Consider the following 17,731-nt stretch of genomic DNA (forward strand, 5'->3'; position numbering starts at 1 on the left):
TGTGTACCCTGTGGACACCTCACATGGAAGGGAACAAGTCATGCTCAAGCCTTTCCACTGATTGTTTGCAAATAATGACTCGATGCTCTGACTTTTTGCAAAGGTGAGCAGAGAGATGTTTGTTTGTTAAGCAGAATTTTGGACTCATAATTTTAAACTTATATGTTGCGATTATTCTTCCTTTTGATGATCAACTTATTTTATCTTATGCTAGTGGGAGTCTATTCAAGTTGACCCTGAGTGCTTCTGACACAAACCTGGCAGTGTTTGATAATGGCCTTGCCATCTGAAATGACAAGGCGTTCTAGGCTTGCTGTGTACATTCTTTGTCCAGATCTCTGGTCAGTCTTTTGTTCAAGTAGCAGCAGTTCTTTCTGGTGAAAAGTGGTATCAAAGGCTGAAATTGGAGTGTTAGGTAAAGTGGCTCTTGAACAAACACATTGGAGGACATAATTCTGGAAAAGAGAGCTGTAATTACCAAAGACGTACTCAGGCTCCAGATCCCATTAGGTGCTCATTAGGGGTCTTCTGGTGTCCATATTTACTCCTGAATCCTCCTCTGCATGCTCTCATATTTCTTAAAAGGAGACAGACAGAATAGCTATGGGAAGGCCAAGACCTGCAATGAAGACCGCTGGACAGAAAATCTGTTCTTCTGAGCAAATTCTGTATTAATTGACATCAGAAAGGAAATGTGGATCCTAGTATAATGAACAATTTAAATGCTTGAGGTAGATCATGGAATTTAATTGGAAAACAAGGAGTGATGCTAAAATGACTTGGCAGCTTTCCCAGGCCAGCAGCCAGCTGTCCCCTGCCCCTTTTTCTTGAAGTATATGTAGGCAGCCGTGGTGGGAACCATTCCACAGTAGAACAGTTTGGATGCTTGTGTGTTGGTCTGTGGGCACCCAAGACCAACTTGACAGAGCCCTCGCGTGGCGGAGGGACCCATGCCCTCTGAGTTACATAGACCACGAGTGCCCCTCTGAGTCCAATATTTCACCTGCTTGACTTTGGCTAAGGTTCTTAAAGGGTTTTAGCTTCAGTTTCTCTATCCATAGCACTGAGACCTGCTCCTGCAAGTCCTGGTGTTTTAGTCAGATTTTTCATTGCTATGACTAAAAGACCTGACCGGAACAATTATAGAGGAGGAGAAGTTGATTTGAGGGCTCAGGGTTTCAAAGGTCTTGGTCCGTAGACTGGCTCCATTCTGGCTCAAGGTGAGGCTGAATATCATGGTGGAAGAGTGGGGTGAAGGGAAGCAGCTCACATGATGTTTAGAAAGCACAGAGAGAGACTCCACTTCCACTTCCAGATACAAAATATGTACTCCAAATGCATGCCTCCAGGGACCCACCTCCTCCAGCCACACCCTACCTGCCTTTAGTTACCACTCAGATGATCCCTCTCAGGGGATTAATTCACTGACTGGGTTAAGGCTTTCATAACCCAATCATTTCTCCTCTAAACCTTCTTGCATTGTCTCACACGTGAGCTTTTGGGAGACACTTCACATCCAAACCGCATCACATGGATGGTCCACCAGGGTCTCAAGTCTGCCCTTAGTGTGCCTCATCCTGAGTGGGAAGAGCTAGTCCTTTTCCAAGGGGTGCAGTGTGGGGAAGCCAGGGCTGCTGGGTCCCACCCCACACCAGGGTGATGGAGTAGAGGTGGGGCCAAGTGTCAGGAGCCACGTGGGAATGATGATGGAGTGGCAAGAGTTTGGGGCAAATGGAGGAGGTTCCAGGGAACTTCGGGGGGCAGAATTTTTGTGTGGGCCGGGGCGAGAGCTTGTAGCAGTGTGGCCTGAAGGCTCCAGTGACCTCTTCTAGGACAGTCTGAGACCAGGTTAGACAAAACCCAGGGCAGTGTTAAAGAGTGTTTCCTTCCTACTTGCTCACTAATTTGTTGTTTGTTTGTTTGTTAGGGCCCTTCCGGACCACCAGGAGACAAAGGGCCCCCGGTACAGTATGCTTTCAATAAAGGGCTGGGTTTCCACGAGAGGAATTCTGCTTTAATCAAAACAATTTTAAATGATAGGCACCAAAAACTAAAGTAGTTCCAGAAAATTCCTAACATTAAATGGTGCAGACTCTCCAAAATACGAGCACTGGCCTGTGGGATGGGATGGGATGGACGTGGATTGAGTGGAAGGGGCTGGGTCATCTAATCCATCATGCCTATTTTCAGTTGGGCAAATGAGGCTGGCTTTGCTCCTTGGCTCCTCTTCATCACAGAAGGATGTCCACGGTTTAATTAATTTCATCAAATTGCCAAAGGAACGGATTTTGAATTCTGGCTTCTGGCTTCACTCCCCTCCAGTCACAGGTCCAGGAACACATGAGGGGGGTGTCTCTGAGGCTGCAGCATGGGTGAGGCAGACCCCTGAGCTAGGGGCAGAAATGATGGGCTTATTTTATGCTGAAAGCAACTGAGAGCCCCCAGGAAGCACCTGTCCTCATAAGCAGCAACCATTGACCCTGTGGTTGTGCCTGCATTTCCAGGTAAATGAGAATTGTCAACTCACTCTTTAGAAGAGGAGCTGTCTTTTCACACCTGGGATGATATTGCACCTTTGGTCATGTACACACATTTTAAATGTTGTTCATTCATATGATTTCTGTGATTGAGAAGGACAGGGATTTTTATTCCCATTTTTTATAGATGAAGACATTGAGGTTCAGGTTTATTAATTGATAGGCATGCCATTCTAGAGCAAGCTGTTGCAAAGTAGAGGTAAGGAATACGGGGCTCTATGAGGGCTTGAGTGTAAGGGGAGGCCTGTGGAGGCCCTGAAAGAGGCAGGGTTAGCTCCTGAGCAGCAGGTAGTGTAAGTCTTGCTGGTAGGAAGAGCTGATTTCCATTTGCTGATCTATTTAGGGAAAAGTATTATGGGAAATGAGATCCATAATAAAAGATATCTGTACAGTTTTCTGATGCTGTTCAGAAATTTTAAATGGAATGGGACGGCCTTTCTTGTTAGAAATCTGGGGAATGTCATGTGGACAGAGCATTATGCTAGGCACCAAGACATTTGTTCAGCTAATTAAGATCCCCAGGGCTGGTTATTCACAGGATACATAGGGGAGAGCTGGGATTCACACTCAGGCCTGGCTCACCCAAGGAGCTGTCCTTTCCACTTAGAAAAGGAACCTACAAAGCTGGCATGGGTCTTCAGGCTCAGAGTGTAGGATTTCCTGAGAATCCTGTGTGTGGAACACTTCCATCTCCACATGAGCTGAGCAGGGTGCTTTTGGCACATGCATTTGAGATGCCAACAGGCTATTTGTGTGATGAGAGCTGACTAATGCCAAGCAAAGTGGGGCCTTATTTGCTTACACTTTGAGATGTTTTCTCTTCTTTTCATCAGGGATTGCGAGGCTTACCTGGATTTCCCGGCCCACAGGGACCAGCTGGCCAGGATGTAAGTAAAGAGAATTGCCATGGGCTTAGTCAAGGCTTTTAGAGGCCCCTGGACGTCCATCTTCCACCCTTTCCTGGCCTCCTTTAACCATGTGGCCAGCTTGGTAGCTCAGTCAGGATTTCTAGAAATCCCAAGGTCTTTATTTATAGTCCGTTGCTCTTATGTTTGTGGCTTATAGTTTTGTGTTGTCCAGTTTTCTTTCTCATGTTTGTGCTCCCAGGTCTCCTGCAGAACTGTCTCCAATTTCTTGGCCAATTTCTTACAGAGCTGGCCGGACAGTTCTGCTTAGATTGGGTACTACCTTCTTTGGACTTCTTCCTGACCCTCCCCTGGAATGGCCCTTTCCCTTCGAGGGGACCTCACAGGTGTGTCTGTGTACCTGAGGATGTGTCACTTCCTACTTTGTGACAGTAGCATCCTCTTACATTTGTTATCTGTCTTTTGCTCAGATAGATCTGGGCTCCAAGGGTCTGCTTGTCTGTAGATCCCGGATAACAGTGTGCCAGGCACAGAAGGTACTTGATCCTTGCTGGTTGACCTTGTGAGTGAATGACAACCCTGAGTTCTTAGGGGAGAGAGGCCCAGCATGAATAAGCAATAGCATTCACTGCTCAAGTGACTGCTCAAGTGAGCTTAGGTATGCACCCTTTCCTCTCTGTCCTTTGAGTTACAATCAGGATCAATAAAGTCCTCTTCTCTTCCTTGGATTCTATTTCAAAAAATCAGATTACTCTCTGATTCCTGTCTCCAAATATGAAAATATAGCTGACCCCCCAACATTATGTTTTTTTAGCTGACCAATAGAAGGACTTTCCTTTCCAGTCAGTCCTTCCCCCTGTATGCAAAAGGATTTTCTGTGTGTGTGTGTGTGTGTGTGTGTCGGGGGCAGGAGGGGCTTATGCACATGTGCTTGTGCATGCATTCTCTGTGTGTGCGAGTTTGTTTTAATTTCGTGTTTGCAGTGAGGTTACAGGAAGGGTAGCTGTCTGTCATAAGTGTTGGACACTGTCACTACTCTCCTGGGAAGCTCTGAATATTCAAACTGAACTTGGAAACCATGAATTTTTATTGGTGCTCGTCTTCAGAGTTGGGTGATCATTCTTTCCTACCATAGTACCATGGCAGAGACTGAGGCTGGCAGAGGGGGTGGGTAGAATAGGTCAGGATTATGTGCTCATCACAGTTTACAGTTTCTTTCTTTTTTCTCATAGGGTACACCAGGGAATCCAGGAGAAAGAGGGCCTCCTGGAAAACCAGTATGTCATCTGACCATTCCGGATGAGTGTTGATTGTCAGAGCTCCAGCGAGAAATAAAGCGCAGCCCAGAAGCCTCAAGAGACTTAACAAGGGGGCTTTTCCTCAGCTGTGGGCCGAGGGAACTGATAGGGGATGCTGTGACACCCAGAGATAAGTCACACTGGGGAGTGTCGCCAGTTGTGCTTATTGTCAGAGCCAAAGTGAGACCTAAGAAGAGGGGATATGAGCTGTAGCTGTGCGTTCAGAGTTGGTGCCAGAGAGCTTGGCCTGAGGGCAGGGGGCACGTCTCTCTCGCCCTCCTGTAGTTTCTCAGTGGTGCCTCCCGTCAGGCCATCCTGAGCACAGGCCAGCAGGTCAGCCAGCTCTGGGATGCAGTTCTAGGGGTCTGGCCTCCCAGGGCTTGGAATAGGCCAGCACATGATACAAAGGGGGCCTGTGGTGAGGAGATTGACAAGACCATCATCTATTGCTCATTGCTAACTTGCCCGTTTCCTACTCCTTGGCTGGGTTGCCATTTGGCTCTTTTCAGAGTGGCAGAAATGTTCTTCCTGGCCTCACATGACAACAGTGGGAGCTATGGAAGCTCAAGCAGGTGTGGACCGCCTGAGGGCCGAGTCCTTGGCAGTCTGGCTGCAGAGCAGCCCGGAGTCCCACAGGTATCCCTGGGCCCAGCACCCTCGTCTTCTGGGGTGACTTCTGAGTGAGTTACTGTGCCAGAAAACCCCAGAGTTTTAGCCAGATAGCCAGGCAGGAGGCCTTCCTTCTTGGAGGGAAGGAAACAGGAGGAGCAGTCGGGGATGGGGGTGGGTGGAAGGCAGCTGTGCAGATGTGGGAGCTCTGGGAGGGGCTCCTGAGGAAGGAAGAGAGGGGGCCACTGAGACTGGGGAATCGCAGGCCTCAGGAGTGAGCACACAGTCTGGTTTCAGAGCCAAGATGGATCCAAGAGGCTACTAGTCTCTTCTGCAAGCCTGGCTGCTATAGGTTTCAGACAGGGGCCTGAGCTGGTGGGCAGAGCAGAGACTAGCACAGGGACCGGCTGGCTCTGAGGGTCCTGAAACTGAAGCCTTCTGAAGGGATGAGCATAAGGTCTTGTTTGGGGCTGGGGACAGCTTCACCTCTCCTCTGTGGAGTCAGCTTTATGCCAGGTAAGCCTCATGGAAGCAAGTACTGTGTGCAGGGGGAGGTCCTGAGGAAGTGGGTGAAGAGCAAGGGTCAGACCAGAGACCAGCAAGAGTTTAAGTGGTGTCTGCCACACGTAGACCTCGACGCCTCTATGCAAAGAGAATTAAGTTGACAGAGTCGAGCTGACAATGTGGGAAATCATGAAGGTCTCTCAGCTGATCAGCACAGAGCAGAGAGCTACATACAGCGAGAGGGATGGGGAGGGAGAGACAGGCCCACAGAGTCAGGTATAGAAATGCAGAGAGACGGACAGACATGGAGAAAGACAGACAGAAATCAAGACAGAAAGAGGTAGAGAGAGAGAGAGAGAGAGAGAAGGAGGCAGAGAGAAAGAAAAAGAGCAAGCACAGAAAGGCTTAGATGCAGAAAGAGAAAGAGGTCTTCTTTGGACCACCTTTAAATTCATGGAACCTGCTGCCTCCAAATGGCCCCAAGGGTGGTGAGTGACACTCAGAGTTCTGGCCTCACTGATGAGAGCTGTCAATGTGTCAGGGTCCCCAAGACCACCCTCAGTTTCAGAGATTTTCTGGAACTGACAGAACTTAGGCAATGGTTATCCCGTGCATATATATACCCATGCCTCATCAGGGTGTGAGGATGCGGATTAGAATCGGCAAAGAAAAAAGTGTATAGGAGAGTTTGCAGGAGAGACTAGACAGGGGCTTCCTGTGATGCTCTCTGCGTGCCAACTATGCCTAAGCCTCCCAGCTGCCATGTGTGACATCTGCACAAGGTGCTGCACCAGAGCTCACCTCGGCCTTAGTGCCCAGTGTTTTTACTGGGAGTTGGTCGTGTAGACGTGGGGTGCTCACATGACTGACCCTAATTACTCAGCCTCCAGCCTCTCCAGAGGTCAGAATGATGCTGTGTGGCCAAGGTCCCTACCATAAACCACTGTGTTAGCATTGACTGCCTGCCTTGGCCAAGGTCCTGGGTAAACAAAGATGCTCTAACCAGGTAGCACAGCCTGAAGGCTTAGAGGTGATACCCAGGGACCAGCCAGGAGCCAGATCTTTCTTTGGAATGTCCAGGGTTTAGACACCCAGGCCTGCTGTGTTAACTCTTCATAACACAGTTGCCCATCCTCAGTGGGTGGAGAAAGTGACTCGTGGATCTTCCATGGCAGCACCCACCTGGGGAGAAGCATAGAATCCTGTGCCAGGAGTCCTCATGCCCATGGTTATTGTTCTGCAAGCAGAGGCTGCGGTGGGGTTCTTGCCCCAGTGGTGGGTTAAGGAGGGCCTGTAAGGTGAAACCTGTCAGGATGAGAAGCAGGACATGATGGGGAAAAGCCCACTAGGGGGTGTGTTCAGCTCATGTCTGGCCTGGCCTGATCCCATATGGAGTCTAGAGCATGGACAGGGCCTCAGAGCTGCCCTGCCTTCAGATAAGGCCTGCCCTTGGCCCCCCCAGGCCAGTCACTGGCTGTGTGACCTCCCTCACGTTTCCAGTCAGCACTCCCAGCACCAGGGGGATGGTGCACCAGGAGTAAGGAGGGTCCAGGTGGGCACAGACGGGTCTTCTAGAGCCAGGCACTTCTTGCCATGTCTTGTCTCAAGCCATTGGGCCTAGTAACAATCCACACTGACTCCTGGGAGGCAGAAAGGACAGGCTATGGACATTTCGTGTCCACCATCCTCAGGTCAGTGCTCCTTCACAGCCCCGTTCCTACGTACCTTCTGGAGGCTTCTCTTGTGAGTTTTGGAGAAGTTGGTCAAAGAAAGACCTTAGTGAAGCTACCTGTAGGACCACACTGTACACTGGAAACTCACCCATTTCTGGTGACTCGTGCCTTGTACTCTCCTCCTGTGACGAATGTCCAGCCACAATGTCTAATAGGGCTCATTCTCATTATATAAAACTCTCAAATGCAGTTTAAAAATACCCCAGATAATACAATGCTGGTAACCTAAAGATGTCCCAGTGTGAACAACTTGAAGCCCTACTATTGTGACCTTCCCAGGGAAGCATGTAAGGCTTCAAAATAAAACCTTGCCCTTTTGAATTAAAGTTGTAATCTATTACATGGCCAAGCTTGGCCTTGCTCCAGAGGGCCTGTCTCCAGTGACTAAAGGGCATTGACCTTGTGTTTGGTGACTGCATGCTCAGTGGGTGCTCATAGCAGTGCTGTTAATTTCTTCAAGCACCTCCAAGTCAGAGTGGCCCCAGTCCCCTTCTTGCAGCAGCCCAGAGAGTTGGTGGCTTTCCTGAGCACCTCAGCATAGAGAACACCATGAGCATGTTTCCAGCCACCCCACTCATCATCTCATGCACACCGAGGTTACCACCATCAGATGAGTTGTGGGTCCCAGGATGGGAAGGAAAACCCAGGGTATCAGGAAAGGGGGAATAGCCAGAAATTGGCTCCAGCTGTCCCAAGCTGCCAGGTGACTTCCAATTCACACACCTGGATTCTAGCATATTCAGAAGGAATCACACACCATGAGTTCAGCTGTGTGTCCCCCTTCCCATGTTGCGGGGGACAGTAGGCAGCCACCTCTTCTGGGCAGGTTCTCCCATCCTCCTTTCCCAGAATTTGAAGTTCTCAAAGTAGCACGCCCATCTCCAGTTCTTACCTAAGAGACTCTTCTTCCCTCCAACATCTGCCTTTCCTTTCCGCTTTCCTCCCTAGCCTTGCATGCCCTACACCAAAATGTGAAAGGAGCCTTCACGCTGTCTCCCGCTCCAGGCTGGCACAGTCATAAAAGGCCGCAATCCAACTCTCAGGGCTTGAATGTGGATTCAGTAATCTGCAGCTTCTTATGCATCTTCAGAAGCTTTGTAATGACCCTTGAGTTCTGAAGTCTCCTTTCCAGAATTAAAGATTTCCAGCCTGAAATAGTAAAGAAAGTTTAAATTGCTGTTCACCTGTGAGAGCTGAAGACTTGGTTTAAATTCACACTAGCTGTTAGTTATTGAGAGCAGCTGCTGTTGCCTGTCTGGGAAATCCGTAACACAAGAGTGCGGATGGTACCTGTACGACAATCAGATTTTGATGTGGGTGAAGAGGAAGGAACACTGGGAGAGGAGAAAGGGCCAGTGGAAGGAGACTAGGGACCTGAAAGGCTGTCATTTAGACATGGTCAGGGTCAGCAGTCCCAGCTGGCTACCTTGGAAGGGTCATCTTTGGGTGGCCTTGGGCTGGGGACATTAAATGGGCCATTGTCTCCTATGCATGCACAGATGTGTTATGAGTTAACACCTTGAAAGCCATTCACTTTCTGGAGATGCATGAAATGTACTGTGTGTACGCACATATGTATGTATGTATGTATGTATTTTTTTTTTTTCATTTTGACAGGGCCCTTCTTCACCACTGTCTCCAGGGGACATAAATCTCTTGGTTAAGGTAAAAGCATACAATAAATGTGCATGAATGGTGAAAATGGTGATGGGGGGGTTTTAGCTATCTCAGTAATTTTCTCTGAACACATAAATGATAGCATTAACAATAATAGCAGCAGCATGTGTTGAGATTTCACTGTGTGCCTTCTGACGTGCTAAAATCCATATTATCCAATATGGAAGCCACCACATGCATCTATTTAAGTTTAAACCTATTAAATACAATTAACACTCAGGTGCTTGGTCACACTAACTCCTTTCCAAGCACTTAATGTCCATCGTGGCTGGAGGCTACATCATAGGGCAATACAGACATGGAGCAGAAGGTTCTGGACGGGACTAGCTAAGCGCTTGGTATATGCCTCTTATTTCACACACTCTGTGACACAGGAACTACTCAAGTTCTCTGTCATGTAAGAGAACCTTTACTGGGGTAAAAGTTGGCTTTAAAGCCTACAGGGGGCTGCCTTGTGCTCTGATCAGGGTCTGCGACAGAGGTACACAGCTTGTTCATGGTCCTGCTGGTGCAAGGGCCAGAAGCACAGGTTCAGGGTGTAGGAAACAGCTGCCAGGCTTTTAGCTGGGATGGGTCCAGACTTGGTGTAGTCTCACCTGGTTTCTAGAACCACAATTGCTTTCCCTGTGAGATGCAAAGGCTCTGAGAAATTGAGCATAACTCAGCCAAAGTTAAGTATAATCCTAACTGCAAAGAGCAGGACATGGCTAGAGTCCTCCATGAAGCATCCCAGGGTGCCCGGTGCCTAGCCAAGGCCTCAGGTGTCAACAGTGAGGAGCTGGAGATGTGTAAGTGTGCAGAGAGGAGAAGGGGAGATTCATGTTGCAGAAGGACAGCGGTGTGCAGGAACCTTGGCTGTCTCTCCAAGCCTCGTCTAACTCTGGGGAGGGGTGATCCTGGATTTGGGGAGGTGTGGCACTGGGTTTCTTGCAAGTGATCCTTACCTCATTCCTTATATTCTAAGAAACACTGGAGGGAAACAAAAGAAAGCAAGAACCTCTTCATAAGTTTGGGACTTTCAGCTCCCTACACACTGAGATGTCTTCATGGAAAATTATATACTTCATTAAAAAATGAGTGGTAGCACAATAATTATTGATTTTTATTGACAAGAGAGAGGTTTTATCCCACTGTCAAAGACTTGACAAGAAATCAGTATCTATCGATTAAATCCCTTGTTTATTACAGGATTGTGTGAACCTGAATCTCATAATTCAGTCACGCTGCATCTGCCCCTTCTCCCCTGCAGCGATATCAACCATATTATTTATGCCAATAATGACAGGAGTGAATGCTGAGGATTAAGCACAACACCTCAGGGCTAGACATCGAGACAGATATGTTGTCCGTAGACACTCCCCAAGTGCTACGGGCTGCAGCTGTGTTCATCCAGGCTGCTGAAACCTCAGAAGGGACGTGAGCACCTGCAGTCGGGGTGACCCCGGAGACTCCCAGCTCCCCCAGTGCTCTGGGCCTGGAAACCTGCAGCAGTAGCCTGGTGGGTGGGTGTGGCCAAGCCTGCAGAGCTCTCCTGCTTCCTCTGCTTGCAGCCCAGCTGCTGCAGATGTGATACCGTGGGTCAAAGCCTGCGGTCTAGTCCAGGTGACCAGTGGCAGGTCCTCCCCTGCTGAGAAGACAACTTTTAGTACAGAATATGTACCTCTCAGAGAGTTTTAACACATCACATATCTCATTCTGCTAGTTGGAAAACTGGCTGGATAGAATATTTATCATCTAAGAGTCCCTGTTAATTGGACTTCCAAGGTTGGATCTGTGCCCAGGGAGACCAACTTCAGGATGTCTCCTTTAGACATCCCTGGCATAAACATCATTCCATTCAGAACTCACAAACAGCTCTATGGTGTGTTCTGTTACTGACTGCATTTTACAGATGAGGAGGCTGAGGCCCAGGTGGGTATGTTGCTAGCATAGGCCACAGAGCTGTAGAAGGAGAGCCAAGACTCCCACCCAGCACAACCAGCTCCACATCCTTTGCACATAACCTGTTTGCTGTCGGATTTCATCTCTGCATGAACCAGGACTTCCTGACAGCTATCTGTTGAAATACAGGCAGCTAGCAAGTTCCTGCCTGTCGTCTAGAGATTTTGAGATGTGAACTACACAACCCTTTGGTAGGAATATTGTAGTAATGATTCAGATGCCCAGGAAGAGTTGGATGAGATGCCCTGGAGATGATCTCCTCTCCTGGAAGTGAAGCTTCTTTTTTCCACAAAACAGCCCCATTCTCCAGGTGGTAGGCAGTTACTGAGTACTTATTGTCAGTCTGTACTGCACTGAGCACAATGCTGACTATAATGACACAGCTGGATTTGCTTAAAATGTCTCAGACAAAAGGGAGGAGTAGAGATTAGAAGATGCCCAACATCTATAGACTGGATACAATGAACTCTGAACCATGCTGGGCACTTTGCACACATTTTCTAATTTAAATTTTCAGAGTTTCCTAAAGTAGGAGAACGGTGCTCATTTACAGATGGGGAAATGCTCTCACAGATTGAGTGACCGCCCTGAGTTAACTTGTAAGCCGAGGTGTTTGGAGCTAGTATTGATGACCCACGATGTTTAATCTGTGAATGGGGCAAGATGGCATTTCTCAGGAGTAAAATAATAACTGAAACCAGAATGACACACGCAGCAGCTAAAATTCACTGTATTCCAGGCATGGTGTCAGATATTTTCCATTCGTTATCTCACTTGTCATGGGACTTTACGGTCCCCACATCACATATATAAGGAGACTGAGGCTCAGAGAGAAGCCAGGATGCCAGATGGACAGAGGTTTCCGAGGGGTCTGGACAAGCCCACCTGGTTGGAAACAGGACTCTCAGGGAATTCAGAGAAAGTGTGAAATGCTCTCAGAAGAAGGCATGTGTGTTCAGGAGTGATGGGGGGCAGGGTCCCAGGAGCCAGAGAGAGCATCACTCGGACTGTGGGTGGCACCAAGTCTCACCCTGTGCTCACTGAACAGACTGGGACAGTAGGCCAATTACAAGTTCCTCACCAGTACACAGGGGCTGCTGGTAGGTCTGGTCTTCAGGGGATTATTTCACATAGTGTACAGCTAAGGCAGACCCAGTCTGCCTTCAATTACAACAAAGAAGATTTTGTATTGCTCACATATAACTTCCTGATACTATTTATCCGTGTTGCTGCAAAGAAATATTCTCCATCTCCACTACACACTCCAATTCTAACCTAACCTCAGTGGCCAAAATTCTTACTGTCACCAAGCTAGTTTTATTCCTTTTGTCTATCCAACCACCCATCCATTTACCCATTCATTATCCACCCACCCACCCATCTATCCATTCATCTACCCACCCACCCATCCATCCATCTGCCCATTCACCTACCCATCCGTCCATCTACCCATCTACCCACCCACCTGCCAGTTGTCACAGGGTTTCATAGCTGCATCTCATTTTCAAGTTCTATAGCAGAACATCTAGGAATAGGTGAGTTCCTCCCTGCTCTGCTACTTTTCTAAAAATCAAGAGCAACCCCAGTCTTTTTCATCTTATTTACCTTGCTTCACATCCCCAATAATTAGCATTCCTCACTTTCCAAAAAAATCCAGTCAGCCTCTCAGAGCACCCACTGAAGGAAGATGGCACAAGACTCCAAAAGTTCAGGTAGTTCATTGATGAATCCATTGGTGGTGGTTGGGTTGCCTGATTCATTCATTCATTGAACTCATGTTGTACAGTGGAACACTATTTGTTATGATCTGGACAAACAAAGAGAAGATGACTCTTCTCTGTGCTCTAAGCACTCACATTTTCTATTTTGCTTGGTGGGGAAAGGACGGAGTTCTAAACAGACCACTTGGACATTGAGACAAGTGCTTCAACTCTGGGACCTTCTGATGATGAGCTGCCCCTGTCCTGAGGCCACCTGGAGGGCTTCTTGGAGTAGGAGCCTTCCAAAGAATCTTCAAAGACTAAGTGGAAGTGAAACAAGTAAAAGGAGAGTGGGCTGGAATTGCTTCTGTGCTTGAAAACCTTGAGGAATGCCGTTACTGGAGACGGCGCCTCACTGAGTGTGAACACTCGTACTTCCATATGCCTTTGCAGGTCCCGCCAGTGGTGCATTCAGTAGGCCTTAGTGCATCCACTTGGTGTTGGTTGACCCCAACTAGCCATGAGTTCTTCAAGATACATGCTTACAGTGGTCCCAAGGCTCAGCACTGTGCCTAACCGAGCAGAGCCTTTGCAACTATTTTTTCAAAGAAGGAGTGACCAAGTGAATAGTGAATGAATAATCACAGCTACATGCACTGGGAATTCTCCCTCTTGACACCATTCTCATGACTTACTTGTGTTATCTCATTTAACTCATTGTAAGGAGGGACTGGGGGAGGTGACTGTCTCTTGTGCCCAGAAATTGGCGAGGGTGAGGCCAGTGACGGGGAATGCTGTGCTCCAAAGTGGAAGATCGACCGGTGACACAGACAAATCAGAAGGCATACTCCCTGGGCTGACAGAACTTTAGATTTCCTCCAGGGACAGCATTTACCTGCCTCAAGAAGTAAAACGAGCCCAACTCCAGGGAACAGTCGCTGAATGCCCCCCTTGGGCAGAACATAATGCTAACATAATGCTAAGCCGGGTCAGAGCTCAGCTGTGTGTCCCAGCAGGAAAGTCCCGAGGGTGGGCTCCTGCTGCTCTTTTTTCTCCTCCTTTCTTCAGAAACCACATTCATTTGGCAAACAGGACAAAGACCTCAGCTCCCAGCCTGTCTGACTCTAACCCAGGAACAGAGCCCATTTTTGTCAATACTAAATGCTTGTCTTAAATCTTCACTGCTATTTATTTATTTTTGTGCACGGGTCCATGCGTTTTTCATATAGTTTGCTCAGCCGTGCTCCCAGCAGTACCGCTGGCTTAAAGTAGGGCAGCAATGCAGACATTCAGCACTGAGACGCAAAGCTTTGACGCCAAAGTGTCTGGATCATGACTCGTTCCACCATTTTCTTTCCCATCTTTGCTGGCATCTAAAAACAAAGTCTCCATCCAGTTGTAGGAACCAGGGCCACTTTGCAAGTAGCTATCACTCATTTCTTCTCTGTTTCCTCTCGCAGGATGTGTGCAATGATTGCCCTCCTGGCCCCCCAGGCCTCCCTGGTATGCCAGGATTTAAAGGGGACAAAGGTCTTCCAGGAAAGCCAGGGAGAGAAGGCCCAGAAGGGAAAAAGGTAAGGAGAAAGGGGGACTTTGGACTTTGTCATTGCAGGTGGAAACCTTCTGGTGCTCCTGCCTTCTGAAGGACTTAGGCTGTGAGGGGTGAGAGGGAATGGGGGACACTGGGCTGAGAGGACAGAGCTACAGAAATGGTGGGAGGGCATCTGCAAGTCTTTGCCATTTTAAGGAAATGTTGGCCGTGACATTCCAGGGCATGCTGATGTCTGGTCATTCACATCCAGTCATTCAGATGGTCCAGTCTGGAGCACAGCAGGCACCCAGTGTACCTCACTGGCCCCACTGAGCCTACCTCCTGCACCCAGGGGAGAGTTGCCCTCTCCAGGCCCTTCTCTCTAATCCTCCCTCTCTTCCTCCCCTCCTCTCTCCTTGCAATAAGTGTTAAGTGAGATAATGCAAATGAGTCGTGAGAATGGTGTCAGGAGACAGAATGCCCAGGACATTCAGCTGTTACCCATCCATTCTTCACTCCATCACTCCCTCTTTGGAAAAGAGAACTGGCCTTTCCCCCTTTTCTTCACCATTCAACAACCATCAGCTGCCCACTAGGTACCACACCAAGGCAGGCCTCCAGATTCATAACGCCATCCAGCCTGCCTTCCTTCCACCCACCCACCCATGCTTCCATCCATCTCTTTGTCATCACCTGTTTGTGACCCCTATTAAGTGTGTCCTATGTGTCAGTGAACGTGTGGACACTGGGGAGGACTCAGAAGAGAAAAGCTGTTCTTGTGAACCTCATGGTCTGTTTCATGCAGAATGAGGGGTAGATAGTTCTATGGGTGTATGGAACTTGCAATTTAGAAAACCAGTCCACAAAGGTAGAAGAGAAAGAAAAAAATATTAATAATGAGAAAGCAGTAAATTAGAGGTGAGAGCACCACAGGTATTATTCAGAGATTTTATAGTCAGAGCCTCACTCTTTACTTAGCCAAGCCGATACACTGTGTAGTGCACATCCGTTCTCAAGATAAGCAGAGACTAGTCCTCAAGAGGACGCAACAACACCATTTGCCACCAATCTTCACCTAGTAACAGATGGCCATCTGTGTCACTAGTTAGCCAGAGGAAAGGTAAATACCTCCCTTCTCTGTAACAGGAGGTAGTTCTGCAACTTGGGGAGAGCTCTTACCACTGCAGGAATTGGGAGACAGAGCCATTATCTTTCTTGTTGACTTTATTCCAAAGAGATGGATCCTGGGTCCTTGAGAAGCACATTCCTAGATTATAAAGCTAGCAAATGCCTTCTACAGCTTTTACAAGGATTCGTGTACATTCTAAAGAGAGAAAGAACTCACAATGACAGCTTTCTAAAGTGAATGCTCCAAGATAAGAGGTTGGGGAGGGTCTCTGCCTTGTTTCTTTTTAAAAATAGTTGGGTTCATCCCAACAAATTCAGACATGACTGGAATCCACTTCAGTCCATCACACCCCTTTTCCTTCCATCCTCCTTCCCCTCTCCCATTCTCCTTCCTCTCCTCTACTAGATTCCTTTCACTCATGTATTAATCTATATTTGACTGATTCTTTCTACCTATGCATAAAGGTGAGGTTCTCTGTGGTATATTTATATATGCACACAACATGATTTTTAAGAATTTATTCTGCATTGCCTCCCTTTACCTGACCCTCCATTCTGCCTCTTGGTCTCCTTCTTCCAGGAGAGGTAAGTCTCTGTATGTAATTTGCATTTGCCCTTACATGGACAGATACAAATGCAAATGTGAATTTCCCCTTTGTTCTTTTCTGGGCCTTGAGCAGTATCCCTCTCTGCTGCACAGACCTGAACATGCCAATACTTCCACATGTGTGCATTAGGATACCAGAAACTGGTCCCTAGCCCTGGAACCCCGCAGGGAGACTAAATTCTAATTTCAGGAATTATAAAACTGATTGCACTAAGAATACTTGATTAAACTCTCCTGATGGTCAAGTCATCAAAAATAAGTACTGTTTTGATTTGTAGCATTTGTATCATGTGGGACAGTAAATGGTCATGTTTGTCCATTTTTCCTTCTGTGTTGTGGTCTTTCCCCAGGCTTGCCTTTAAACAAGTCAAAAGACCACGATTGGGTCAATTAAGATGTGTAGAGTTTGGGGGTGATGCCAGGAGTCTTCACCCCAGGAATTCATCCTCAGTGGCTCTCAGGGCAGCATCTCCAAATCACTTAAGGAAATCTTCAGAGAAACCCTGTCCCGAACTCTCCTCCACAGGTCCCTTGCATCACCAGGACAAGACAAGCATCACATGTTGATGAACCGAAATGGCAACTCAGGCAATTCGGAAGGGCACACCGCTCCATGCCCACTCCTGGCAGGGCCTGGAAGGTGGCCGGAAAACACCATCTTCCCACCTAAGCATCCCCCTTCAGAGCCAGGCAGCTGACATCCCTGGCATTACAGAGAAGGAAGACAAAGCACATACTGTGTGTGTAGCTATGCAGACACACACACACACACACACACACACACACAAGCAAGATGCTACACAACCCAGAAGCTCTTATTCCAATAGCCTCCTCCTCTTCTTACTATATCGGCTATCCCTCATGTCCTTCCAAATTTACCCAACAACAGACACCTACTTCCTCACAAAGTCTGAAGGGCAGGAATCCAGGAGTGGCCACTCCCAATTGTTCTGGCTCAGGGTCTTCCTGGGTAGCCCTCGAGCTGAGGTCATCTCAGGTTCCATGTGGCAAAGACTTTTCCAGGCCAGTTGCTCTGTGGCTGTTAGCTGAGGAGTCTCAGTTTCTTACTGACTGTCTCCTCCCTTCCTACATGAGCCTCACAGCAGAGCTCCCTGGTGAGAGCCAGGCGTCTTTACGCTGTAATCCCTGAAATGACACACCATCATCGTCCCTGCTGTATTCTGCTGGCCACAGCCAAATCCTGGTACAAATGGGGCACTCCAGGGTGTGAACATGGGATGCAGGAGGCACTGGGCTCCCGTGGTTCCTGGCTGCCATACCCACAAGCCACAATGGTGGTGTGCACACAATGGCATAGCCACACTTGTGCCACCACTTGCCAAACCCTTTGCCTAGAGATTCTGGAGTCAGGGTTGGATGCAGGGGCATCTCATGGATCAGTGATCAGGTATGCAAGGTCTGTGGCTTGGTGATGACTCTGACATGGGCCCTAGACACTCATTCTTATTTTTTTTTTCTTCCCCTTGGTTCCTGCTACAGGGAGATGCTGGGCCCCAAGGCCTGCCTGGGCCCCCAGGAGTAGCTGGACCACAGGTCAGTGAGACTTCATGTATATCTCTATGTGTCCATTCTGCTCATC

At 48.2% G+C, this 17,731-nt stretch overlaps 1 protein-coding gene across 1 annotated transcript in view; it reads left to right on the forward strand.

Moving 5' to 3' along the window:
- The window catches only part of Col22a1 (collagen type XXII alpha 1 chain), a 229,501-nt gene that overhangs the window by 162,384 nt on the left and 49,386 nt on the right, over positions 1-17,731 (forward strand). The window contains exons 41-46 of the mRNA XM_046449181.2: positions 1,928-1,963; positions 3,371-3,424; positions 4,636-4,680; positions 9,165-9,212; positions 14,326-14,439; positions 17,632-17,685. Of these exons, the coding sequence (XP_046305137.1) occupies positions 1,928-1,963; positions 3,371-3,424; positions 4,636-4,680; positions 9,165-9,212; positions 14,326-14,439; positions 17,632-17,685 (351 nt within the window). The remainder of the gene's footprint in view (positions 1-1,927; positions 1,964-3,370; positions 3,425-4,635; positions 4,681-9,164; positions 9,213-14,325; positions 14,440-17,631; positions 17,686-17,731) is intronic.

The sequence above is a fragment of the Marmota monax genome, unplaced genomic scaffold, assembly GCF_021218885.2.
Source record: "Marmota monax isolate L192 unplaced genomic scaffold, Marmota_monax_Labrador192_F-V1.1 WCK01_AAM20220418_F8-fsc00073, whole genome shotgun sequence".
NCBI classification, from domain to species: Eukaryota; Metazoa; Chordata; class Mammalia; order Rodentia; family Sciuridae; genus Marmota; species Marmota monax.